A 27,720-nucleotide genomic window follows, 5' to 3' on the forward strand; every position below is an offset into this window, starting at 1 on the left:
CACTTGTGAGACAAACTGAGGAGCTACTTGATTGAGAAGGAGCAGCTCTGGTCTCGTAAACTGACATATGGCTGGGAGAGCTGTGTGCTGCTCAGATGCCCTTCCATATCCGCATCCAGTGACGCCTGTGGTCTGAGGATGACACGGCGACTGGTTGGTACCGTTGCGCCTTCCAATTCCTGTTCGGAAAGAAGTTATTTCAGTTTATGTGAGTATTGAGCCAAGCCAGGTAATGGTTACTGTATGTGATACTGTTTTCTTTGCTTGATCAGCTGAATTTATCTTCCCTAGTGTTTGCCCTCTGTGTTGCCATATATTGCTTGAAGTGGGCAGTAATTTACTTGCTTACTGTCATTCATATATGGGTAAAAGTGAATTAGTTGTCTGTCTGGAATTAGTGTCTTCCACAACATTTTCAGCTATTTCGTTTTGGAAGTAGTGTATTTTTTGCTACAGAGACGTGAATTACCCCCTTGTGGGTTCGGGGGTAAGAATAGGCCCGCGGTATTCCTGCCTGTCTTAAGATGGGACTAAAAGGAGTCTCAAACGTTTCGGCCTTCTGTGATGGTCCCCTGTTGGGTTTGACCTCCATTTTTCCAAATTCTTCCGCAGAGCGAGCCAATTGGGGAAGGGCACCTTACATGGTGCATTTTGTCCATCATGCATTAAGACCTCTAGCCAGATTTCTCGTTGTCGCATTGCCGTCCCGCTCGTTCTCAATCTCTTGGGCGAGGATGTGTTCCTGGGTTCAATTTTCACTATGCACTGTGTAGTGTTGAGCTTTGCAGAGACGATGACTGTGGACTACATGTCACCTAACATCCAGCACGGTAGCCAGTCCGTTGTGGTGGGGCCTCCATGTACCCTGTTGGTTGTAGCCCCCTGACAACGCAGGGATCGCTCTACTGATGCCTGCGCCGTTAACTCCCCATGTATGCTAAGGAGTAGATGCCTATCCTCCTGGGGTATCGGGACTCCCGGCAATGGCCATCCTGCCAGGTGGCCCATGCTGAGGCTGGGTGGCGCCCATGGGGAGGGCCCTTGGTCGGAGTAGGTGGCATCAGGGCGCATGACCCGCAATGAAGTGTGGTACATCATCTCTCGCTGGCGGCCAGCCGCCAGCAGTCTCTAAGCGTTCTCGGGCTCAATTTAATGCTCATAAGTACGATCCGAAAACGATCCCCTCTCTGGCCACACCGTGGGAGGAGCGTAAGTCCCAGAATGGCAGCGACAGTTATTCGCCCCGGTTCCTAGTATGTACGAGATCTGATGGGGAGTCTTTTCTCTCTACAAAGCCTCAGTTCTTCGTAGAGCATTTAGAGGACAAGTTTGGGGAGGTGGAGGGCGTGTCCAAAATGTACTCTGGGTCAGTCCTGATACAAACGGCATCCTCTGCCCAGTCACACAGGTTACTTGCTTGTGACAAGTTGGGGGATGTTAACGTTACCATCACGCCACATGAGAGTTTAAATATATTCCAGGGTATTATTTTCCATAGAGACCTTCTTCTGCAGTCTGATGACGAGCTGCGCACCAACTTAGAGCGTAGAGCTGTTCATTTCGTCCGGCGGGTTCATCGGGATCCAAGGGACAATCAAGTTGCTACAGGTGCCTTCATCTTGGCCTTCGAGGGTGATACATTACCAGAGAAGGTCAAGGTGATGGTCTACCGTTGTGACGTCAAGCCGTATATCCCTCCCCCGATGCGGTGCTTTAAGTGTTGGAAGTTCGGCCATATGTCTTCCCGCTGTACTTCCAGCCTCACATGTTGAGACTGCGGATGCCCATCTCATCCCGATACTCCATGTGCCCCGCCTCCCATCTGTGTTAACTGTGGAGAGCCTCATTCACCTTGCTTGCCAGACTGCAGAATCTTCAAGAAAGAACGCAAAATCATGGAATATAAGACCCTGGACCAACTGACCTATACTGAGGCCAAAAGGAAATACGACCGATTATATGCTGTGAGACTAACATCTTCCTACGCCGCTGCTACAACACCTGTGCTAGCCCCATCAGTTTCGCGAATTCCGGCCGGATCGATTAGCAGTACAACTCCTCCTGCCCCCTTGCCAGTGGGGGGGGCTCTACCCACCGGGTTGCTCCTGCGCTACCTACCTCAGGAGCAACACCGTACCACCCATCGGGGACGTCTGTCCCCGCTTCTAAGCCGGAGAAGTGTCCAACTTCTTCGGCTTCTCACGCTCGCAAGGGGTCCATAGGGTTCCTCCCTTCCCAGGTTTCCACCAGCGGGAAGGCTGACGACCGACAGTGGTGTAAGTGCCCACAATCAGCTGGTCGTAGGGCTTGGCGATCCTCTTCAGTCCCGGAGACTGAATCGGTGACGCCCTCCCGGCCACTGAAACCCAAGGAGCAGCGTGAGAGATCTAAGAAGAAGAGCTCTAAGCCCAAGGAACTCGCAGTGGCACCCACCCCATCGCAACCCTCCCGCTCTGCGTCTGAGGATGAAGTGGAGATTCTGGCGTCTGCTGAGGACCTCGATCTCGCCGGTCCCTCAGACACCATGGATAGCACTAGCACAGGTGCTCAATCGGAGGCAACAGGTGACCCAACGGCGTAATCTGCCTTCCCAGTCCCGTCGTCGCGCCTTTTTCAGACATGGACAGTACCATCCTCCAGTGGAACTGCAGCGGTTTCTTTCACCATCTAGCTGAGCTCCGACAACTTATCAGCCTTCACCTTTTCTTCTGCATTGCTCTTCAGGAAACTTGGTTTCGCGCAATGCGAACCCCTGCCCTCCGTGGCTATCGGGGTTATTATAAGAACCGGGCAGCTTATGAAAGGGTGTCTGGTGGCGTCTGCATCTATGTCCTTAACTCTCTTCACAGCGAGTCTGTCCCTCTAGAGACAGCTTTAGAGGCTGTCGCTGTTCGGGTGTGGATGCCACAGGCTGTTACCATCTGCAGTCTTTACCTTCCACCGGATGGTGATGTCGCGCAGCATGTCCTGGCTGCACTGATAGCCCAATTGCCGCCACCTTTCTTGCTATTGGGCGACTTCAATGCCCATAACCCTCTGTGGGGTGGGTCAGTGGCAACAGGTTGAGGCACCACCGTCGAGCATTTATTGGCGCAGCTCGGTCTCTCGATTTTAAATGATGGTGCCGTCACACACTTCAGTGTGGTGCATGGCACATACTCTGCCATTGACCTTTCGATCTGCAGCCCTAGCCTCTTACCGTCTGTCCATTGGAGTGTGCATGATGACCTGTGTGGTAGTGACCACTTTCCGATCTTTCTGTCACTGCCACGGCGTCACTCTTATGGGCGCCCCAGCAGATGGGCTATGAATAAGGCTGACTGGGACTTGTTCTCCTCCATTGCCGCTATTGAGCCTCTCTCTAATGATGACATTGATGCGGTGGTTCAGTCAGTCACCACCAGCATCGTTACTGCTGCAGAGTCGGCCATTCTCCGTTATTCTGGGTCCCCTCGGCGGAGGACTGTGCCTTAGTGGTTGCCTGAGATCACTGAAGCGATTAAAGATCGCCGGCGGGTGCTCCAGCGTCACAAGCGACATCCCTCCATAGAACACCTCATAGCCTTCAAACGGCTGCGTGCGCGGGCCCACCGCCTTATCCGCCAACGCAAGCAGGAGTGCTGGGAGCGGTATGTTTCCACCATTGGCCTCCATGTCTCTCCATCGCAGGTCTGGGCCAAGATTCGACGCTTCTACGGCTATCAAACCCCTGTCAGCGCCCCAGCACTCTCACTGAATGGAGCAGTTTGTACTGACTCCGACGTCATTGCAAACAGCTTGGCAGAGCATTTTGCTCTGACTTCCGCTTCTGCGAATTACCCCCTGGCCTTCCGCTCCATTAAAGAGCGGATGGAACGTCGGAGCCTTTCGTTTCGCGCCCACCATCCTGAATCTTACAATGTTCCATTCAGTGAGTGGAAATTTCACAGTGCCCTCGCCGCTTGTCCTGATACCACTCCTGGGCCAGATAGCATCCACTGTCAGATGCTGAAACACCTTTCAGTGGACTGCCAGCGACGGCTCCTCGACCTTTACAACCGTATTTGGGTCGAGGGTGAGTTTCCGTCGCAATGGCGGGAAAGTATTGCTATCCCCATTCTGAAACCTGGGAAGAACCCTTTGGAGGTGGACAGCTACCGTCCCATTAGCCTCACCAACGTTCTTCGCAAGTTGCTTGAACGGCTGGTGAGCCGGCAGTTGAACTGGGTACTGGAGTCTTGGGGCCTTCTGGCTCCGTCTCAGGGTGGGTTCTGTAATGGCTGCTCCGCCGCCAACAATCTGGTGAGCCTGGAGTCGGCCATCTATACTGCCTTTGCCTCCTGTCAGCACCTGGTCGCTGTCTTTTTCGACACGTGGAAGGCATACAATACGACATGGCGTCATCACATCCTTTCTACGCTTCATGGATGGGGACTTCGGGGCCCTCTGCCGATCTTCATCCGCAATTTTCTGTCGTATCGTACCTTCTGCGTGCAAGTCGCGGCCTCCCATAGTTCCTCCTGAGTCCAGGAGAACAGGGTACCACAGGGATCTGTCCTCAGTGTCTGACTGTTTTTAATTGCAATAAATGGGCTCGCTGCAGCGGTGGGAAATTCTGTACCTGCTTCCCTGTATGCTGACGACTTCTGCCTTTACTGCAGCTCTATTGGCATTGCAGCTGCTGAACGTCAGCTACAGGGTGCTATACGTAAGGCGCAGTCTTGGGCTGTAGCTCATGGGTTCCAGTTTTAGGCAGCCAAGACCTGCGTTAAGCATTTCTGCCGGCGACGCGCTGTCCACCCGGAGCCGCGGCCCGGAGCCCAGTTGACTTGGCTGCCTCATATTCAGCAGCTTAAACAGATGTGTTGGCGGCATCTAAATGCTCTGCGATGCTTGAGCCACACCCGCTGGGGCGCTGACCGATCTACCCTGTTACGGCTCTACCAGGCATTAATCCAGTCCCGCCTGGATTATGGGAGCCTGGCTTATGGCTCAGCATCCCCATCTGCGTTGCTGGTGCTGGACCCTATCCTCCACAGTGGGATACGCCTTGCCACTGGGGCCTTCTGGACCAGCCCTATGGACAGCCTACTTGTGGAGGCAGGTGTCCCTCCACTGCGGTTACGGTGCCAACATTTGCTGGCTGCTTATGCTGCCCATGTTTTCAGCTTGCCCAGGCATCCTAACTATCGGCTATTATTCCCACAGTCGCACGTCCATCTTCCAGAACGTCGGCCCAGGGCTGGATGTACGATCGCGGTCCGCGTCTGAGAGCTTCTCTCCGGGCTTGGGGCTTTACCTCTTCCGCCTCCTTTCCGGGCACTTCTGCGTACACCCCCGTGGTGTGTGCCTCGCCCTCACCATCAGCTGGAATTGGCACTGGGCCCGAAGGACTCAGTCCCTCCGGAGGCCTTCCGCCGCCGCTTTCTTTCCATCCTCGCAACGTATCAGGGCTCTGGCATTGTTTACACTGACGGCTCGATGGTTGCTGGACGTGTCGGTTATGCGCTAACTCTTGGGGACCATTCCAAACGACGTTCATTGCCGGCTGGCTGCAGCGTTTATACTGCTGAGCTGGTCGCTATCTTTTGTACTCTAGAGTATATCCGCTCCTGCTCAGGTGAGTTCTTCTTGATCTGTAGCGATTCCCTGAGCGGTTTATGTGCTCTCGGCCAGTGTTTCCCTCGTTCTCGTCTGTTGATGGCTATCCAGGAGTCCCTGCATACTCTTGCCCGTTGGGGCCGCTCTGTGGTCTTTGTTTGGACCCCGGGCCATGTTGAGATGCCCGGCAATGAAAATGTTGACCGCCTGGCGAAAGAGGCCATCAGTAAACCATCTCTGGACATTGGCCTCCCAGAGACTGATTTGTGAGCAGTCCTCCGCCGAAAAGGTTTTGCATTTTGGGATGCTGAATGGCGCGATCGGTCCACGCCCAATAAACTCCGTGCCATAAAGGAGACGACGACTGTGTGGCGGTCATCCATGCGAGCCAACCGCAGGGACTCAGTCGTCCTTTGTCGGCTCCGCATTGGGCACACCCGACTGACACTCAGTTATTTACTGTGCCGTGAGGACCCACCTCTTTGTCGTTGTGGGACGGCCTTGACGGTGGTCCATATTCTGTTGGAGTGCGCCCTTTTAACTGTGCTCAGGCAGACGTTTGTGCTGCCTGATACGCTCCCTGCCCTTTTAACTGATGACTCTGCCATAGCGGCCTTAGTTTTGCGTTTTATTTGGGCACGGGGCTTTTATCGCTTAACGTAAGTGTGTGTCTTTTTGTGTTGATTCTGGCCTATGACCTACGTTTTTAAACTGATTTTTTAGTGTGTTTCTCGGTGGTTGGCTTTTCCTTTTTTGTTTCTATGGTCGGCCAACCTTTGTCCCACTCTGTGTGATTTTAGTTCGTCTTGTCTGGTCTTGTCTAAGTTTCTCTTGTTCTGTGTCGTCTGTCATCTATTCTGTTGATCGTTTTTATTCTCTGTGGGTGTTTTTAGTATTTGGAAAAAGGGACCGATGATCGTAGCAGTCTGGTCCCTTTAATCCCACAAACCAACCAACCAGAGATGTGAATTATCCTTTCTTGTTTGAGAGTAGTTCCCAAAAATTTAAATCTTGTACTTTTTAACCATATTGGCTTTTCTGCAGATTTTAAGAGAAACATAGTTAACATATTGTCTGTAAGACATGTCCTGAAAGCTATCAGTGATGCAGTAAAATACAGTTGGGAGAAGAGAGAGCCAGTTATGTTGCTGCAGAATCTGTTACGAAGAATAATTGGTTGCCCTAATCTAAAAGAACCCACTACAAATTGTGGAGTTGGAATACAGCAGAAAGGGTTAGAATGTGATACTGTCCCTCCCTGTCCCAGCCCCTCACAATTTTGATTGTGCTGACAGTTATCTGTTTTATAGCCTAAGGTTTGGATTAGATTGGAAGATAACACATTTCATTAAGAGTTGGCAAAGCCAATGAATGAGAATGCAAAATGGAGGATGTGGTAATAGATTGATTTGTAGCTTTGTTCAAGGTCTATGTTAGTTGTTGGCAACATTGTTCCATAATAATACAAGTCATTATGATAACATGCATACCCTGCTTTGTAATTGGCTCAGTCATTTAGAATTTTTGTATGAATAAGTTGTAGCCAACATTCACTCAATATTTAGTACTTTTCTTTATAAATAGTTGAAACTGTAAGATAAATTCAGAAACAATCTATTATGTGATAAACAAATCTCATACAAATATTTAGTGCAAATTATTTATGTATATTTTACTCCAGCCATTAAGAATGCAAGGCGATGGGGTACTAAGTCAACTCTTACTACAAAAAGATCTTTAATTTTGTGAATAATATTGCAGAAAACCTTAATTAATTACAATAACAGAAATTTTGGGATAAAAACAAAGAACAAAAATGAAGGAAAAGCTAGCAATCACTCATAGCTGATAGAATTTGTGGTGCATAGGAACATGCAACAACACACTGACAGTACTAGTTTTTAAGCTTGTGCTCTGGTCTTATAGTTTTAACCAACCAATATGTTTGCATTTGGGTTTCTGTGTGCTGCAAATCAGCGGCTACCAGCATATAATTGGCTTTTCACATTTTAGTTTGCTAATCTTAGTAACATGATACTTACAACACCACAGCTTCTAAATTGAAGCACATAGTTATTCATAAATTTTATAAACCAATCTCCAGTTGATGAAAATTATTTATATAGTGCTGTTTGTTTATACACTTCATTTATTTACATGATTAAGTGTTAAGATTTACCTCCCCTAGTGATTTTACACCCTTTCTTTCCACTTGAAGGTAATGCCAACAGTTTTCCAATGAAATAATGCACATAAGCAGCTTCATGGTGTCTCTGCATCAGTTCAATGTACCCAATGATAGTGAAGTGAATTTTGCAAAGCTTAGGGTGAAATCATAAAAATTGGAGGTAGTTGTCCCCATTTATTGCCTGGCAGTACATATTGGTCGACATTTATCTGTCTTTCTTCACTGACTGAAAGTAATGTGTAACATCTGTGCTATCATTCTTTGTATTGTATGCTGAGTGTTTACTCTGTCTGTCTGTCTGTCTTAGGATCCCATGTACTGTGACAATATTCTGATATATGTTATGGAAGTGATTATTCAGAAGAAAAACATTTATAGTTCAGCAGCTCTTTTCCATTACTCTGGTACTGAAACAAATCTTTTGCTATTTTCGCAACAGCTCAATGCTTGTGATTTTTCTTTTGGCTTCATTGTTACTCTCATATATTTGCATGACAGGAATGATTATAATTGTGACATACAACCTTCTAGGGAGAAGCTACAACACTTTTGCATTGTGTGAAATACATTTGTCATGTTTTTATGTTGACAGTTTTGAACAACTGTAATTGTACTGGACATTTGCAGTTTACTTCAAATAAATTCCATTTTGTTTTGTATCTTGATTATATTCACATTTTCTCCTCAGAAATGATTCATGTGGTGTCACCGCCAGACACCACACTTGCTAGGTGGTAGCCTTTAAATCGGCCGTGGTCCGTTAGTATATGTTGGACCCACGTGTCGCCACTATCAGTGATTGCAGACCGAGTGCCGCCACATGGCAGGTCTAGTCTAGAGAGACTCCCTAGCATTCGCCCCAGTTGTACAGCCAACTTTGCTAGCGATGGTTCACTGTCTGCATACGCTCTCATTTGCAGAGACGACAGTTTAGCATAGCCTTCAGCTACGTCATTTGCTATGACCTAGCAAGGCGCCATATTATTCAAGAATGTATTCTGAACAGATAATATTGTGAATCATGTACCGTCAAGAGCGACGTTCATCATTAATGGATTAAAGTTAAGTATCAAACTAATTAAGTCCGCTTTCTGAATTCTCATTCCTTGTCATGCTCCAGACCTCACGTCAGTATAGTTCTTCCCTCCTCACGCCAGCCTGCGTGAGCTAAAACGCGTGCATTTCGGCCTCCACTCTTAACACGGTGTTGGCTCTTCTGCCGACACAACAATTCAGGCATTCTACATGGATTTTCTGAACACACCACTCTATTCCAGTTTTGCTATTAGTAGAGCAGCCATGGTTATAATGTTTGATTTCAACACCACTGTGCTTTATGGGCATTTTCCTCTTCCCAGAGAACTAGCTCACCCATCAAAAATTAGAAGACATGCAGCTTAATGCGCAATCTGAACCACAGAACAGTTTGTAATTTTTGTCACACAAATTAGAGTGAGTTCTTTTCTTAATTTAGTTTGCATGCAACACTATTACCGTATTTACTCGAATATAAGCTGCACTCGAATCTAAGCTGCACCTGAAAAATGAGACTCGAAATAAAGGAAAAAAAAAATTCACGAATCTAAGCCGCACCTGAAATTTGAAACTCGAAATTCAAGGAGAGAGAAAAGTTTTAGGCCGCACTTCCAAATCGAAACAGAGTTGGTCCATTGTAATATGAGACACAATTTAGGTCGAATGAATGACGATACACCTACAGTAGTTTGGTTCGAGTCGTAAGCTTAGCAGTTAAGCTTTACCAGGTAGCCATTGCTAAGCGTCAGGCGCTCCATCCGTATTTATACGGGTACCCTTCCTTTTTCACGTGCTTCGTCTGGTTTGAATCAATTGCTTATTTTGCTTTGATCTGATAAGTACCGTTTTCTTTGTTATAGGTGTTTACGTCACTCTAAGCTGAAAATGAATTACTGTACTGTGTCATGTATTGTTTGTCGCATTCTGTAGTGCGTGTTTACGGCCTGTCACTGCTCGTGGCATGGCTTGCTTTTGTGCGCGCTACCGTCGCTTACAATTTAAAAAAGAAAAAAGAGGAATCGTCTCATTAGCAAAATAATGGCAAGAGACTGCTACTTGTTGTTACTTACACTGCTGCTTTCTTTGATAATGATCAACAAGAACCAAATAATAGACTGCGTATGGTAGAACATGTTCTGAACGAGAGTTAGGCGAAAATTTTTCTCCGTTTGAAAATCTTTGCGGCTGATTCTTTAGTACATCAAATCCTGCACAGAAATTACTCACATCTTAGATTTAAAAATCTAGTCAGTTGCCGGGCTTCATTTTTGACTGTATCACTATTAGGCATAAGAATAATACGAATATAAACATGACACGATATGTATATTCTTCCGTGTTTGCTGTTGTCTCACTCTAGTTTCGTAGTTTATTAGGCAGACAGGATTTAAATGAGATAGCAACAAACACAAAAGAATACATGGCAAAATGTTTATATTCATATTATTCTTATGGTGAAGAGAATACTGTACGTGATTCACATTTCATCAGGTTCCTATTAGCAACCATCTCTTCTCACAGGTAGGAAAAAATTGAGAATGTAGAGTTGGCCATATTGACAAACATCCCAAACAGTCATGCCAGTCGGATTTTCATAGTACATTGAAATTCTGCTACATTCGAAGATGAACAATACGGAATTTGTATTTACTTCATTGGATAATGTGTGAAAATGCAGTGGTCGAAACTCGATGCAGAGAAAAAAAGCTCGTCTTCCACCCTTTTTTTTTTTTTAATTTATTTATTGAAGCAGAGGTTTTGGCACCATATTTATCTTTGTGCCTACAAAGCATGCCTGTGTAGCGCCGCTACATATATTCGACGGCAGAAATTAGTTGTGGCGGCACCTACCAACATTTTTCAGAACTTCCGCTTGCTTTGCACTTGATTCTAAGCCGCAGGTGGTTTTTTAGATTACAAAAACCAGAAAAAAAGTGCGGCTTAGATTTGAGTAAATACGGTACTTAGCTCACAATGACACACATTTCATCAATGTTATTGGCTTAGATGAGTGAGATAATCAGTAAAGATCATATTGGCTAACTGGTTACACATACAGAACTGAGACTAATAATGAAAGTCCACCTTCAGGTTCTCTGTTGTAAATTTCTTTATTTGCACGTAAGGGTTTCAACTTACAAAACTGATCTTCAGGCTGTATGTGCAAATGAGAAAATATGCTGTAATTCTTGAGCCAGTTTATATTGACTTCAAGCCATGCCACATGTGTGTTGATCTGTGCTTTACGTGCAGCCTAACGACAGAGTAATGTGAACGAATGAGGTTGTGGTAAAGCTAATGGAGTGATATTTCATTGCTCTTAGTCTTCGTATAAATAGTTAGATGAGACAGTTCTCAAATCAGGAGGTCGCTGAGGGTAGAATTGACTTTTTTTAAGCCACCTTAGCCTTGGTGTTGGTTAGGGCTTCAGGTGTCACACCCTGCGGCCATGAACCCTAATGGGCCCTTGTTTGCAAGTAATTGACAAAAAAAAGGAAAAAAAAAAGAAAAAAAGGTCTCGTGATCCATTAGAATCTTTAAAATCTAAAAAACTGTTATGCTGAAGATCGTGTGTCCTTAATGGTCAAGTGTGTTGGTTACCTTGAGACTGGACATGGTGAATTGATAGTCAGGAATGCTGCTAAGGTGACAAAAATGCTGTCACCAACACCCCACTGAGTTTGGACAAGGTCATGTAATAGGGCTACCAGAAGCTGGACGTTCTTTCTGTGATACTGCAGAAAGACTTGGAAGGAATGTAGCCAATGTACACGATTGCTTGAAGAGGTTGTCATGAGAATGTACAGTTGCAACAAGGCCAGGCTTTGTACGGCCGCATGGCACTACCGAGAGGGAAGACCGTCATGTTCGGCGTATGGCTCTGTTGCAATGTACTGCATCTGCAGCAGTAATTTGAACAGCAGTGGGAACACAGTGAACTGTTACAAATCTGTTACCTCAAGGGCAGCTTCAAGCCATCGCTTTGCAGTGTGCATTCCATTGACCCCAAACCACTGCCATTTTTGACTTCAACTGGTGTCAAGCAGGAGTTCATCGGAGAGCAGGGTGGAGGCCAGTTGTGTTTTCTGATGAATGCTGGTCCTGCTTTGGTACCAGTGATGGTCACGTGTTGGTTAGGAGGAGGCCAGCTGAGGATTTGCACCAAAGCTGCATGTTAGACACAGCGGACCTACATCTGGAGTTATGGTTTGGGGTGTGATTTTGTATGACAGCAGGAGCACTCTCATGATCATCTCATGCACCCTGACTGCAAATTTGTATTTTAGTCTGGTGATTCGATGTGTTGTGCTGCCATTCATGAGCAGTATTCCAGGGGGTGTTTTCCAGCAGGATAATTCTTGTCCACATACTGCTGTTGTAACTGAACATGTGTACAAATCGTTGACATGTTGACTTGGACTGCTCATCAGCATATTTATCTCCAATCGTGCACATATGGGGCATCATAGGATGACAGCTCCAGCATCATCCACAGAGAGCATTAACTGTTCATTTATTGACGGACTGAATGCAACAGGCATGGAAATCCATCTGCCAAACTGATAATCACTTATATATATTACCTAGACGGATGTATTCCTAAAATTTCATTCCTGTACATTAATAATTGTTTTGGTGTTGCAATTTCTTTATTTCCTCCCATCAGTGTATTTTATTTGCTCTCATTTTTTCTTCCATTTATTCTTTCTTGTGTTGAATTTCTGTCTGTCTAATTTTAATTATTTTTATGTATTTATTTCCGGTTAGCTTCTTTCTATCTTTTTATATTTTCATACATGTTATCCCAATCATTATTTCTATACAATTTACTTGAATTCTGTTTTATTTATAAGCGTTGTTGCTGTTATTTTAGTTTACCTTTTATCCAGCACTAGACAGGGTTAGGACGTTAAAGGTACCACCTTCCTCCACCGTTCCACCATTCATCTTCTGTAAATGTTTTGTTCCAGTCCAGCTTCTTTCATCTTAAACTCGTCTTTATTGAGTCAGTCCATCTTGACCTAGGTCTCCCTCATGTCCTCAGACTTGGCCTCCATCATTTCTTTTGATATTCTTCCATCTCCCATTCTCTTTTCATGTCGAAACCATTTTAATCCATTCTTCTCAATTCTCTCATTGAGTTCTTCTTCTCCAATTTCATTAAGAACATCTTCATTCTCATTCTGTCTCTCCTCATTTTCCCTAACATACTTTTTATGAATTTCATTCCACTGGCTTGCATTGTTCTCTCCTCTCTTATTGTCATTTCCCAAGTGTATGATGCTTATGTCAGATGAGTGAAAAGTGCGTCTTGTACCGCACTTCCTCACACTTCATTGGCACCTCCCTTCCCCACTCTAAGCACCTCACACCTGGATAAAATGTATTGCTTTATTGTACCTCTTTGCTAACTTCTGCCACCTTTTCTTCATTTTCAATTATCATAGTTTCTAGATATTAAAAGTCATTCACAATTTCTGTAGTTTGACCTTTAATGTTAGTCTGTCCCATACCTTCTTGTCTCCTCTGGTTACAACCAGAGTTTTTTTCCCCACATTGCATTTCATTCCATATCTCTCATTTTTTTAATTTAAGGTGTCTTGTTAGTTCTTGTATCTTCTTACTGTTGGTTCCCCACACCATGATATCATTAGCAAACTAGCAATACGTTCACCTCCCTTCCTATGTGAGCTCTCATACAATTCCATCCATCACCATTATATATAATAATTGTGGCACCACACTTACTTGTTTCTACCCTGTAACATTCCTAAACCAATCAGTTCTACCAACTTGGGTTTGGATGCAGCTGAAGCTTTTGTCATACATTGCTTGAAGGATTTCAATTTGTTTTTGCATTCCTTTCCTCTCTTTATAAATCTATGTTTTATTTAAATCTTCATCTGCTTTATTATACCCATAATAAATATTATACAGGGTGATTCAAAAAGAATACCACAACTTTAGGAATTTAAAACTCTGCAACGACAAAAGGCAGAGCTAAGCACTATCTGTCGGCGAATTAAGGGAGCTATAAAGTTTCATTTAGTTGTACATTTGTTCGCTTGAGGCGCTGTTGACTAGGCGTCAGCGTCAGTTGATGCTAAGATGGCGACCGCTCAACAGAAAGCTTTTTGTGTTATTGAGTACGGCAGAAGTGAATCGACGACAGTTGTTCAGCGTGCATTTCGAACGAAGTATGGTGTTAAACCTCCTGATAGGTGGTGTATTAAACGTTGGTATAAACAGTTTACAGAGAATGGTTGTTTGTGCAAAGGGAAAAGTTCTGGATGGCCGAGAACGAGTGATGAAAATGTAGCACGCATCCGGCAAGCATTTGTTCGCAGCCCAGGAAAATCGACTCGCAGAGCTAGCAGAGAGCTGCAAATTCCACAATCAACTGTATGGAGAGTCCTACGAAAAAGGTTAGTTATGAAACTACCCGAGGCGATGGATCGGCCGCCAGGCAGCCCGTGACAGAGCACTTCATCACTGGCCTCCAGGAAGCCCTGATCTTACCCCCTGCGATTTTTTCTTATGGGGGTATGTTAAGGATATGGTGTTTCGGCCACCTCTCCCAGCCACCATTGATGATTTGAAACGAGAAATAACAGCAGCTATCCAAACTGTTACGCCTGATATGCTACAGAGAGTGTGGAACGAGTTGGAGTATCGGGTTGATATTGCTCGTGTGTCTGGAGGGGGCCATATTGAACATCTCTGAACTTGTTTTTGAGTGAAAGAAAACCTTTTTAAATACTCTTTGTAATGATGTATAACAGAAGGTTATATTATGTTTCTTTCATTAAATACACATTTTTAAAGTTGTGGTATTCTTTTTGAATCACCCTGTATAACTGTTGTTGGCAACAATTTTTTGTCAAAGTAGATATGATGGGATTTGGGTCGATCTTGACCGCTCCAGTGGGATCTATATTATTGGTTATTTGCCATTAACCATCACAAATCAGTTCCTTTTTGTTTTTCTGTTGACTACCTTCTCTGTGTTTTCCTCTTGCACGTATTCTTTGCAAGTGCGGAATTTAAAATGTGTGAAAACACGAATCTATCAGCCAACAAAGGACACGATAAAAGAAAGGAGAAATTTGGTGAAGAGCTGAGAACTCATCCAAGTGCCTTACACAATGAGCTATCTATTTATAAGAAGATTTCTCTTATTTCTCAAAACTCTCCCGGTTTTATAAATGCAGATGCTGTAATTATGAGCAAACAGATCACACTAGAAATGATTTGACTATTGGAGAATGTTACTGTTCACAATTAGAACCCTATTTTACATGGCAAAACTGATGATATATGCCTATCCATACTGCTACATATTGATTTGCAGATTTTTTAAATTCCTTAAAAAAATATGTTCATTGCAGTGTACTCTCAATGATGAAAATATATTCAAATTTTGAAGCACCTCGATTGAATTACATTCTGTTAACATACAAACCAAGAGCAGCCGCCCATACCAAAGCCAGTCTTCGTTATTCTAGGAAAAGTCTCTAAGGAAATGGTTTCTTCCTTTTCTAGAGAAGAGAATATTTGAAGAAATTGTGAGATTGTGTCAAGAAAGGCAGAATAAAAATCAACAAACTGTGTCTGATAGTTTTTGAAATGACTGGCAGTCTAGCGAGAGTGGCTGGAAACAGCAGTCATGTGTCCACAACGTCGGCCTGCTTGTGTGAATATGTGGGTGTTGTCCTTTCTTTTCTGAAGAATGCTTTGGCCGAAAGCTTAGTGTAATGGTCTTTCTGTTGTGCCTGTCTATGACTCAATGTATCATCTTTATGTGTGTCATCTTTATGGTGAGTAGCAATCTCTCCTTTCATGATTTTTGATGTTTTAAAAATTTGTGTGACAGTAAAAAAGTACATCATGTTGTAACAAAAAGTAAATTTTTGTGACCACTGCAAAGCCAGCACAAATAGATTGTCGCTTTTGTCTTTAAAGCAAAAGATCAGCATTGTGAAAATTTAAGTATTATGATAGGTAAATAAAAATAATTAAAATCACACAGGCAAATTCCAAATAAAAAGTTACAGTCATTAAAATGACTTTGCAAAAGATATTAAAACTAATTAGTTGAATAAAAATAAGGATCACAGTCAATTTGGTAAAGACAAAAGGATATGTGATACTTGACGGTGCTTGGACACTCTACCTTCAGCATGCTACCTAGATAAATTAAACGCTACACTACAGTGCTGTTTTGGTAAAATAATCTGTATTATTTCAAGGCTCTAGTGAAGCACAAGAAATTTCATTTATGTTGATTACTCACAAATGAGGCCCCATCTGAATGAATGGCTGCAGGGTGTAATACCTGAGACCATAACTTGCACCACCATATAGGAGGCTTCAAAAAGTTGGTTCAACCCATGAGAATCTTTCCTCGTCAGATCAGTGAAACACAAAGGTAACCACTTCCGACAAGAACCATTTCTTGTAAAGCACTGTTGCCTTAAAAAAGAATCTGCTGATTGATAAATGCTACAATAAGTTGCATGTTGCAGAAATGACCTTTCTCTAAAGATGTTCCCTTTCCTAGTTGCTTCTGCATGCAGTCACACAAGAGATATTTCTTGGAGGTCTGAACTGCTAGCTATATAGCATTAATGGTGACAGTATCCTGTAATACTAGCTCATTCTGAACTGAGTAATGTACCACCTAGCACCAGGGTATCTCGTCTGCGCCGAGTTATATTGCATGGTGCACGCAGGGAGAAACCTTCGATGGCATTGGTGCTGTGGCAGCCGCCAGCTGGGAACCTGGGTGAGCAGCTGCGCAGTGCTGCACGCCTCAATGCTTCTCATGCGGCTGAGGAAAGGCAGCAACAACAACAGCAGCAGCAGCAGCAGCAACAGCTAGACTCCAATGACAATAACAACACGCCTGCTGCAGTTGATCTGAATACTTTTACGTCACAACAAGGGTATGTATCAACAGCTCATAAATCAGTAAAATCAGTAGTTTCCTGTGACTTCAAAGACATGTAGCCCTTTGTGCTCCCTTTTGCAGACCACTTAAAGTAACCCCATGATAAGAGTGATATGGTGCTCCAGATTAATTTGAATACATTTGTCATCACATGTTAAGCATCAACTAAATAATGTTTTTGTAATCTTTAAAACTAATGGCCTCTGATGTGCTTAGAACAGTTTACCTGCTTCAATATAACAACAGGGGGACATCCAGTAAGTAACGTCTATTTTACAGTAAAATTGCAACCAGCAAAGATTTTAGGAAGAATCAGTGTAATTTTTGCAGCTATGTATCTAACGTCACTTTTGTGTATGGTCTGTGGTCCTTGTACCTATCAAGAATTTAGAGGGAGGGAGGGAGGGAGGGGGGGGGGTCAGAAGGATCCAGTGCTGGCTTCTAACGATAAAGAACTGTATGCCAGCACATTTCCTTTGCTTGCTGGCCAGAAATAGAGGAAGAAAATTTCTTTTCCTCCAGACTGAAAGTGGCTACTGTTAGGTTGCATAATTAGATAGTAACGAGTACTAGTGACTTCAGCTAAAGAGATCCTGCCACTGTTCACTCAACAGACTCGAGGCTAGATTTTGACTCAAGGTACTGACAGAGACTGGAGCATCAGGCCTTTTACATTTAGGTAGTTTCATGTTATATGGTTTATTTGTATGAGCAATCGTAAGGGTATGACATGAGTCTTTTTGCATTCACTTTTCGCACTCGTATGTAAATATGGCTGCAAGGTGACATGTAAAATTGTTTATTATTATTATTATTATTATTATTATTAATTTGAAATATGGACAAGATTTAGTAATTCCTGCCCATCACCTTATACATGTTACAAAAATGGAAATTCTTCTATGGAATAGGAGGAGTTGGCAAGGAGAAACATTTTCAGTTTGTTTTCAAATTTAACTTGTGCATTAAACAGCCATTTTATATCACTGGTAAGTAATGAAAAAAATTGGCAGCAGCATTGTGCATCTCTTTTTGTGCTAAAGGCAACGTTGATGTGGAGTAATGAACACCAGATGAGGAATAACTGTACTTTAAGGCTGTAGCCAAAATACCCAAAGCCTTAAACAGGTCACTACAAGATGATCATGGGTGAGTGACACGTATTATTCTTAACAGCACATTTTAAGCAGTGGTTCCCAACCTTTTAGACCATTACTCCTGAGTGTCTCCCTCCCCCCTCCCCAAACCATCTGTTGCCCCTCCCCCTCCACCACCAACTTTAGCACCTAAATAAATTGTAGTAAGAAAGACTTTTCTTGGAACACTTTTATTTTTAAAATGATGAAAGATGAATTATATATTTTGTGCGTGTGTGTGTGCACGCGCGCGCATGTTAGAATGAATGACAAAGGAATTCATGGTGCATTGTAAGTGCTACCCACAACACTTTCTGAGAAAAGAAAGCTAGCTATCCACAGCGAGGGTACACACTTGTTACAAAACATAGAGGCCCTGCAACGCTCTTATCCATTGCGCCACTTACTTGATGTGCACACTGCAACCCTATTTAAAATCAAACAAGTTTAGATGTGTGAATTGTACTTAGTGTTGTAAGTTCACTTAATTGCTACACTCCTTACTTCTGAACTGGCAGAAACTGGACAGACTTTAGTCTGTTATTGCTTTGTGTCTAACAACTCTATTATTATTATTATTATTAATAATAATAAACTGTATACAGCACTATAGTAGCCCTCATGGAGTTACTTCTGTGCCGTGCTGTCAGTTAGTTAATTTTCTCTTTCAAAGTGAGTAATGAAGCAATTTCTGGACTATTACAATTAGTATCTACATCTTGGAGAAGACATTTTTTAAAGATATTTAGCATTTGTTACGTATATGTCTCATTTACATCATCAGCGATACACAGGGCAAAGCACAACATATGTGTGTAGTGGGTGAACAATGTGAGGAACCCGTAACATCCACCTCATTAATGCTATTAATCCTCAAAGTAATTATAAATAACTTACATAATCAATATTGGAGTCTTACAAAATTGTGATAATAGTAATGATTGTTTGAAAATAATTTAGTTCATGACTGAAACAAAATCAAATCACTCAGTTTTTACCCCTCAGCTAATTCCATTTTATCCCTCAGGGAGTAATTACCCCCTAGGTTGGGAACCACTGTTTTAGAGGAATGAACATAATTTTTCTTGAAGATGAGCTACCTGAGAACATAATTCCATATGATAGTATCAAATGAAAAATAAGCAAAATGTTAACTTACTGATCTTTCTCTCCCAAGTTTTACGATGTTTTGAAGTGCAAATGTGGCTGAAGTAAGTTGTTTTAGGTGGTACTAAATGTGCTTTTTAGAGTTTAAATTCTTATCAGGATGAGCACGCAATGTTTTTGAAGTTATTATTTCCTCCTCATGTGTTACACGCATCATTGGTGTAATACCTCTGGATGTGCAAAACTAAGGATACGTCTTTTTGAAATTGAGTGTGAGAAATTTTCCAAACAGACAAAAACCTCTTCTGCGTTATTACTCAAACCTCTAATATTACAATGAAATAAGCTGAAATTACTGTTCTGTGAATTCTTAAGCATTTTGTGGGGCTTTTCTGTCATTTTAATTTCTTTAACAACAGAGAGCTGGTTCCTGGCTCTAACCAAAAAAGGGTACCCCAATGACACCATTAAGCACGGTGAGTATGCTTTCTGTGATGGGGGCTCCCCTTACATTATCTGCAAGAAGCTGAGCCAACCTATCTTTCTCCCTCTTACTCATGTATAGGCTCTATCTAATACACCCACATCTCCCAGTTATAGCAACAAGCACTGCACTGACATGAGATTTATTTCAGTCAGGAGCATCATGCTCAACTCTGTGTTTAAACAGCTGACAACAATGTTAACACAGGGCTGGTCATGGTTGTTGCAGGATGTCCACAAAACTTACACTTGGGATGTGTGAAGCTGGTACTCCTATTCCATCTAGGTCACCCTTATTTCTGTAATTTTAGCCAGACTGTTTCCTGCTTAAATTAATTAGCTCACCTGATCCTCGTAATCAACTTGCATTTGCCTCCTCGACATGTATTGGCTTCTCTCCTGCCTAGAGAACCACATCCACAACTCCAAAGTTTTGGTGGAGAAAGGAAAACATTTAGGATGGGGAGAGAGAGTGCTTGTAAACTACTTAATCCACATTGTTTCCTGAAGAGACTTTTGCCTTAGCTCGGCGGGGAATAAGAAGAAAATAATTTAAAATCAGCTAAACAAAGAAGTTTGATACTATTTATTTAGCAGAAATTTTCTCTTGAGAGGGACATTAGAAACCCTAGCATAATTTCCATTAACTCTGTGTATCAGGATTGGGACTTCTTCATTAGTTTGTGACCAAAAAAGATTCAGAGATGTACCTACACTACTGCTTTTTTATTTTTTTAGGGGAAGTGAAACATGATAAATAGTACAGAGGAAAAAAGAATAGAGGCTTTTGAAATGTGATATTATAGCAATATGCAATATTAGAAGTGTGCATCAAGTAACTTATGAAGAGGTGCTGAACTCAATCTGGGAGAAAAAGGTTTTTTTATGGCATTTCAAAGTACATATAATTAGGGATGTTGGTTGGTAGGACATGTTATGAGGTATCAAGGGATAACCAATTTAGTATTAGAGGGCAGTCTGGAGGGTAAAAATCGTAGAGGGAGACCAAGAGATGACTACATTAAGCAGATTCAGAAGGATGTAGGTTGCAGTAGGTACTGGGAGATGAAGAAACTTGCACACAATAGATTAGCATGGAGAGCTGCATCAAACCAGGAGAGCTCCATCAAACCAGTCTTCAGACTGAAGACGACAATGACAGATACAAATACAACAATGTAAGCATGCAAAGAATAAACTTACAGTAAATGTTTTGGATGTGAAATGAAATCTATCACTTTCGTGGATAATAACATTGGACATTGACACTCGTCAGTCATTCTTCACCAATACATCGCTGAGTGCGATGTCTCCATACATTTCTTTCATTTCTAATTACTATAGTATGAGGTGTTTTTTTGAAGTATCAGACCTGTCATTTGCAGAAATACATGTATTGAATTTGAGGTACAGAACCCTAATCCTCCTTGGTAATGCACACGTCTCCCAGCACTCCTGCCGTTGTTGGAAACGCTCTGGAATGAGTCTTTCGGAATGGTGATCAGCCAGGCCATCATATCCACATGGTGTCTTCTGTTGACACAAATTATTTTCTTTTTGGAGACTTTCCAGCTTGGGAAGTCGTTAAAAGTTACACGGTGTGTTTAGAAAGTTGGGGTTACTGTTTGTATTGTCCAGCAGGACCTGTGCAGTTTCCCCAATGGCATTTCTTTTGCTCCATTGTCAACAGTTTTGGTACAAATTTCGTGCCCACCCTGCTCTTGCACAAGTTGTCTGTCAGAATTGAAACTGAATGAGGTGATGCAGTGGTTAGCACACTGGACTCGCATTCAGGAGGATGGTTCAAACCCACCTCCGGCCACCCTAATTTAGGTTTTCTATGATTTCCCTAAATCGCTTCGGACAAATGCTGGGATGGTGCCCTTGAAAGGGCATGACCAACTTCCTTTCCTAATCCGATGGGACCAATGACTTTGCTGTTTGGTCCCCTCTCCCAACCAAGCGATCAAAATTGAATATGCCAATGCAATGCTTACCTTCATCTCATTTGAAAACTCTTGTATTGTTATATGTTGATCTTCTTTGACCAAAGTCTGCACTTGTTCAATGACACTGTCATTTCGGCTTATTGAAGGTCTGTCTGAACATGGTTAGCGCTCCTTTAATGTGCGGCCACATCTGAAATGATTGTACCATTTCTTTATCGTGAGTTGCTCATGGCATTGTCCTCAAAAGCCTACTGAACCTTGTGAATGGGTGTCACTGGAGTATCACCAACTTTTGGCAAAATTTGATACATTATTGCTGCTCAGTTTTTTCCATAATTTTACAAACTAAATGAAATCCAATGAGTGCTCGCTGTGTGTCCTCACGCGTAGGCAAAATATGTGCCTCAAGTAGAGTTTAGTGGCCAGTAACCAAAATACAGTTCTTTCCTACAACATCTGGATGTCACAATGGACCATCATACTAACCTGTGTGTAATACTGCAGCAAAGATAAAAATGAGGATCAACATCTTGTACAAGCTCTGTACAGGTTGGGGAGTGAACACAGCAGTTCTGTGAATATCAGCTGTTGCACTGGTCTGTCCACTTGCAGACTGATGCTGTCCTATGTGGCTTTACAGTACACATACTGCAAAAGTTAAGACCCACTTAAATGATACAGTTATGAAAATATCATGCATCATCAAATCAGCACCTCTAAAACACTTATCAGTGTTATCCAACATCCTTCCCCCTCACATATGAAGACAAACAGCTCTGCCAAGAGAATGGCAGAACAGTAACTGCCATTACGTCAGGACTACAATCCCTAGAAACCAGAAAGATTTAAATCTAAGAACCTATCATGGAAGCTTGGCAAAAAAACTCATTAAAAATAGTGTTTAGATGTTGATCAGACCTGTTAGGTAGAATGGACCTAATCAAATATTGACCACTTTTATCAACAGTCCATGCAGACCTCTACCTAGTTTCAATATACTAAGAAAGGAAAGGACATCTGTAAAAAAAAATTAGGATATATCTTGGAAGATGGAAATTCTGACTTCACAAGAAGGGAAAAATCTGAAAACCTTTTTTTTTTTTGCAACTTTGACAGTATGACACACCCCACCCACCATGTGGTATGGAAGGTCCAGAAGGAGATGAACACATTACCACCAAGGATGATGTGAACTGACTGAAAATGCTGGACCTTGGATTTCAACTTACCAAAATGTTACCAACAAAGTCATTTGTAATATTGTGTATAAGCCTTTTTAACACATTCGTATTTCCGATGAAGTGTGCTGTGAATTCAATGATTTGGTAGCAATTTCTGAAGTGAAGTGAAGTGAAGTGAAGTGATGAGTTGCATCATCAGAAAAAAGTCATATCATTTCTTTCTGAGAATACAGCTGTTGAAAACTTACATGTATTGTAACAGTAGATGTGCTTAATTGCATAATCTGTAATCATTTATAGCTGAAATACTTGAGGTCTTATTTTGAAAATATGTTACTACTGCAAAAATGGAAACTTGGTTGTTACTCCAGTGATACTCTTGTGCTTCCTGTGGCAGAATCACAGGCCAGTTCTCAGAAAAATCACAGTGAAGTACTAAACATATTCGTTCAGCCTCTACATGTCTCTTCACTTCCACAATACAGTGGTATAGTTTCTCCCGATGTTGGTGTTTTACTGCTTTCATAGACCATTTCATAAAATGCCAGTTGAAATATCTGTGGTGAAAGGTTTCTTAACGAGTTTATTCTCTTCCCATGTAGCATATCATAATTGAAGAAACAATACTGCATAACAGACATTTTTGATTTTATAGATTTCTGCCAGTTTATGTGAGTTATGAATTTGCATTTCTTTACAATGACAATGAAACTTTAAAAATATTTGTGCAAATAAAACAAGGCAAGAAAATGTCTAAATTTTTAGTAACTGTAAAAGACTGAAATACTGCCTGACTGGACAGTCAGAAGCACTGTGTGGCAGTTCACAAATGATGCTGTTGTCTATAGTGAATTTACAATAGCAGAGGACTATATCAGAATGATTAAAGACATGCGGAGGGTCGATAATTAATGCAGTTTTCCTCACTATATAGAGAAATGCCTCCATCTGTAAGGTGAAATGCTGGCTATTTCAATCAACTTGAAAACTTGATTGAAGAACTGCTCTCCAACATTGAGAGAGATGGGACAAGCAGTGACAGTGTGTTGTGGTATTTTACATGATAAATTAACATAGTTACACAAAATTGTTTCTTCAGTGGTGATATGTATCTCCAACAGAGTCAACTGTTATATTTCACACCAAGTATCAGTAAGGTGAGCATCACCTTTCCATGGCAGTCACCACATTCCGTAACACTAGAACTGCTGATATTTGGACAGCCCTAAAACCACGGCTGGGTAACTAAAGACCCGCATGTCTTTCCCTTTTATTATCCTGTGTCACTGTGTTATTGTCACTACTAATGAATCTATTCTTTGAAGTGAAGTGCTGTAAATTTTATTATGAAATCAACAAATATTAAGTAGCTTTTCATAAGTCATTTGTTATTTAAAAAAACTGACACACATTTACTGGGTGCCTTTACTGGCTACCATCACATAATGAGCACAAATAGTAGTCTTTTGATGTACATTTGTTGCAGGCAGTTTTCTTGCGCATTGAACCTTTAAAGATGATTTTTTTTTCCTTCACAGTGAGCCTTGGCGTTTGCTTTTCTTGTCTCTCAGCAATGTCTTCAGATGTGAGTGAGGTACTAGTCTTTGTGACTACTGTGTACTTCTCAGCAAGCTCCTCCTCCAGCTGCAGTATAAAGTCTCTGTGTTTCAACTTTCTCTCACTTAGAGCATTGTGCAATACCCAGGCATTTTTCCCTGCCGAATACAGCAAATTGTAAAATGTGGGAACAGGCTAATGTCTCGATGGTGCTTTGACAGAGTATTTGTGAGCCATTTGATCAACCACGTCCACTTCATATTTAGAGCCATTATAAAATGTAACTGTGTCTGGCTTCTTTTTTAACCCATCCTCAATTTTAACGTAAGGATGCATAGTGCGGAGAATCAGGATATTTTTGTTGCTGTTTTCCTGATAAACTGTCAGTGTGGTATCATTCTTCTTCAACGATACTGTGCTGTATAACACTTCTTTTGGCTTCTTGATACAGACTGGAATTTCCCTGCGAGATTAATTTATGGTGCCCACTAGATTAGTAGCATTTTCTTTCAAGGTTTCAGAGAGCATCAAGGAGGTGGAAAAAATTGTCACATGTGATATTTCTTCCTCTATTGAGGTAAGGTTGCATCAATTTTTTTACAATAAAATCTCCAAAATGCTCATTACTCGGCCTAGTTTCATCCTTCCCCAGATAAGGGAAAACAATCACAGTATATTTAGTGCCTTTATGTACTGCCATCCAGTGCTTTTGCCTGTATTTGTCTGGTTTTGAAGCCATGAACTATGTGAATCTGCAACAGCACTTTGAAAGAAAAAGCTGTTCATCGATTGTTAAATATGGACCCCATCTGTAACTACATTGTGCATTCACAATGAACTCATACCAGTTTTCTGATACCAAAGTGAACTTGTCTTCTTTCAGTCATTATGATCTTGTGGATCTAATTTCAAATCTGAGATAACATTATGTCATGAGCCTTTGCTGACTTCACAAAATTATTTCCCCATTTCATTGACCACAATGTGTCTTGTTCTAGGCTCTGCTCTTCACTCCTATAGCATCACAGACGTGCAGTATAGCTATAAAGGCTTCCAGTTACTCAACCTTCATAGCCCAGTTATCTGAACCCAGTACTTGACGTGATTTGGTCTCAGAGCATTTTACAATATGTTTCAAAAATTTTTCTGTCATCATAAGATGCCAAGCACTGTAGTAGGTCTCATTCATGTTTCATTTTGCTTGTGGAGGTGGTCCTCGATGGTCTTTGAAAACATTCTGTTGTCCATATCTGCCAGCTGATGAACAGTCATACATAACTCCCGCTTTCCAGATTGTTCCATCCTGGTGCAGCAATATCGCTTCCTGAAGGAAATTGAAATAGTCCACAACCTTTGTCATTTCGCTGTTCACAACACCCAAGGCTACAAGCTGACTTAGCCCTTTTGGCAGCTTTTCCTATAATAGTAGTAATTAGTATTTTGACAAATATTGGCATTCTTCAATATATTGTGGAATATTAGAACAAAAAAAAGAACCACCTTCCTAAAAATATAAACATAATTGTTGCAATTGATATTTGTGCCTATGCAGCACATACATAAACAATAATTATTATAAAAATGAACACATAAACAAGTATACCTTCCTCATCAGTATTCAGTAGAACTTCCGGAGGAGTAATCATCATCTGATGAAAAATATGGAACTGCAGGTGGTGGTAATTTCACCTCAGATGCCGACACCAGCGGCTTGTCCTCAGATTAATGATCCAAAATCTCATTTAGCCTATTTATAATGTCCTCTTCTGTTCGTAAACATTTGGTCATAATAAACTTGTATGTTGCAATCACTATGTACGCAGTTAGAATGCACTACTAAAACTGTATTTCATAGAACAAAGCACTGGCTGTGTAATACTTGCATACACTGCTGGAAAACGATGACGTCATCAGGCTTTGGGATAAAAGGGGGTTTTGCGACCATTGACCAAACACAATACATATAAGCTTGAAGCTACACAGAAAATGCGATTGTTATAACGGCTACAGCCGAGGAGTCAGAATTGACCTGTCTGTGGTTCTAGGGGAATCTTCATATTTTTCTTTCAAGGTTTCCCCATGAAATGTAAAATTAAGTATAATTGCTAATTACCTCATTTTCTAAAAAGTCGCAGAAATTCAACACTCTAAGCAATAACACAAAAGAGTGAAAACCAAAGAAGTAAGAAGTGGGTCACGAGTGACCCAGCTGCAGCTCTAGTGTTAAACAATTCTCCCATTTTATGTCACATACTACTAATGACTTCACATGCCCAACCAAAGTGTCATATACCAGGATCTAAATATGTTCCTCAAAGTTACCTTGCAAATTTTAATCTTTGCACAGCACAAACATAACAGATATTTCTAGTGCTGCATAACACTTTGACATTCCAACATGGCACAGTGAATGTTTCTTTTATGATACTCTGGCTCATATATATTTTTATTTTCACCATGTTGTCTCCTACAGCTGTTATAGTGACAGTGTCATCTTCATTGTCACTTAGGTCCTTTGTGTAAATAAAGGATGAGCATAATGAGTAGTTTTCCAAATGCTCCTTTCTGCAGTGCTCTCATTCCTTGATTTGTACACAATGTATTTTGATGCAGATTTAATGTGTTGCAAAAATGGTTCAAATGGCTCTGAGCACTATGGGACTTAACATCTACGGTCATCAGTCCCCTAGAACTTAGAACTACTTAAACCTAACTAACCTAAGGACATCACACAACACCCAGTCATCACGAGGCAGAGAAAATCCCTGACCCCGCCGGGAATCGAACCCGGGAATCCGGGCGTGGGAAGCGAGAACGCTACCGCACGACCACGAGCTGCGGACTAATGTGTTGCAAAATAGTTTTCTTTGAGAGGGACCTAGGATAATAGTTAGAACTTGTATTTTTCATCATAAGATGCACACAATTCAACATCTGAATTGCTGTTTAATAAAAATCCCTGACAAGTCGCACTAGTTTCTTTTGATTCATTTTCTTCTGAAGATGGAATTTGCACTTTAAAGAGTGTGATCACCTTTGTTTTTGAGTAATCGTCTGTAGCTTCATTAAATTCTTAACTTTCTTAACTTAACTGGCTATGGTTTTTTTGCAGAACTTACACTAACCACTTCAGCTCACTTATTTAGAGACTACAGTTCTTCCTCTGCAGATTCAGACTATATTATCCACATTATAGGAGCCATTTCCTTATCCACTCACTGTAATTGTTGATCTACTGTCAAAGCATTTAGAACAAAGAAACTCATCACTGGAAACATCTTTAGTTTGAAGCTGAGCCTCAAGTGAGAACTGATGATCCCAACCTGAAGGATTTTTTTTTCTTCTAGTCTTATGTATCACTCAGTTATCTATTTTCAGTTGGTCAGCACACTTCCTTCTCCTGTGACCTCAGTCAGAAAACATTTCAGACACAATCATTCTTCCCAAGAGAAGCCTAAAACTCAATCAGGAAAATTTTCACAATTTCTTAATGGCAGGGACAGGAAAAAGTAGTTTTATTTCTATGGCCAAATTCGGGATTTATTTATTGCCA

At 41.8% G+C, this 27,720-nt stretch overlaps 1 protein-coding gene across 1 annotated transcript in view; it reads left to right on the plus strand.

Moving 5' to 3' along the window:
• The window catches only part of LOC126419004 (uncharacterized), a 113,646-nt gene that overhangs the window by 70,317 nt on the left and 15,609 nt on the right, over positions 1–27,720 (plus strand). The window contains exon 5 of the mRNA XM_050086056.1: positions 16,537–16,749. Within this exon, the coding sequence (XP_049942013.1) occupies positions 16,537–16,749 (213 nt within the window). The remainder of the gene's footprint in view (positions 1–16,536; positions 16,750–27,720) is intronic.

The sequence above is a fragment of the Schistocerca serialis genome, chromosome 9 (assembly GCF_023864345.2).
Source record: "Schistocerca serialis cubense isolate TAMUIC-IGC-003099 chromosome 9, iqSchSeri2.2, whole genome shotgun sequence".
In the NCBI taxonomy this organism is placed as follows: Eukaryota; Metazoa; Arthropoda; class Insecta; order Orthoptera; family Acrididae; genus Schistocerca; species Schistocerca serialis.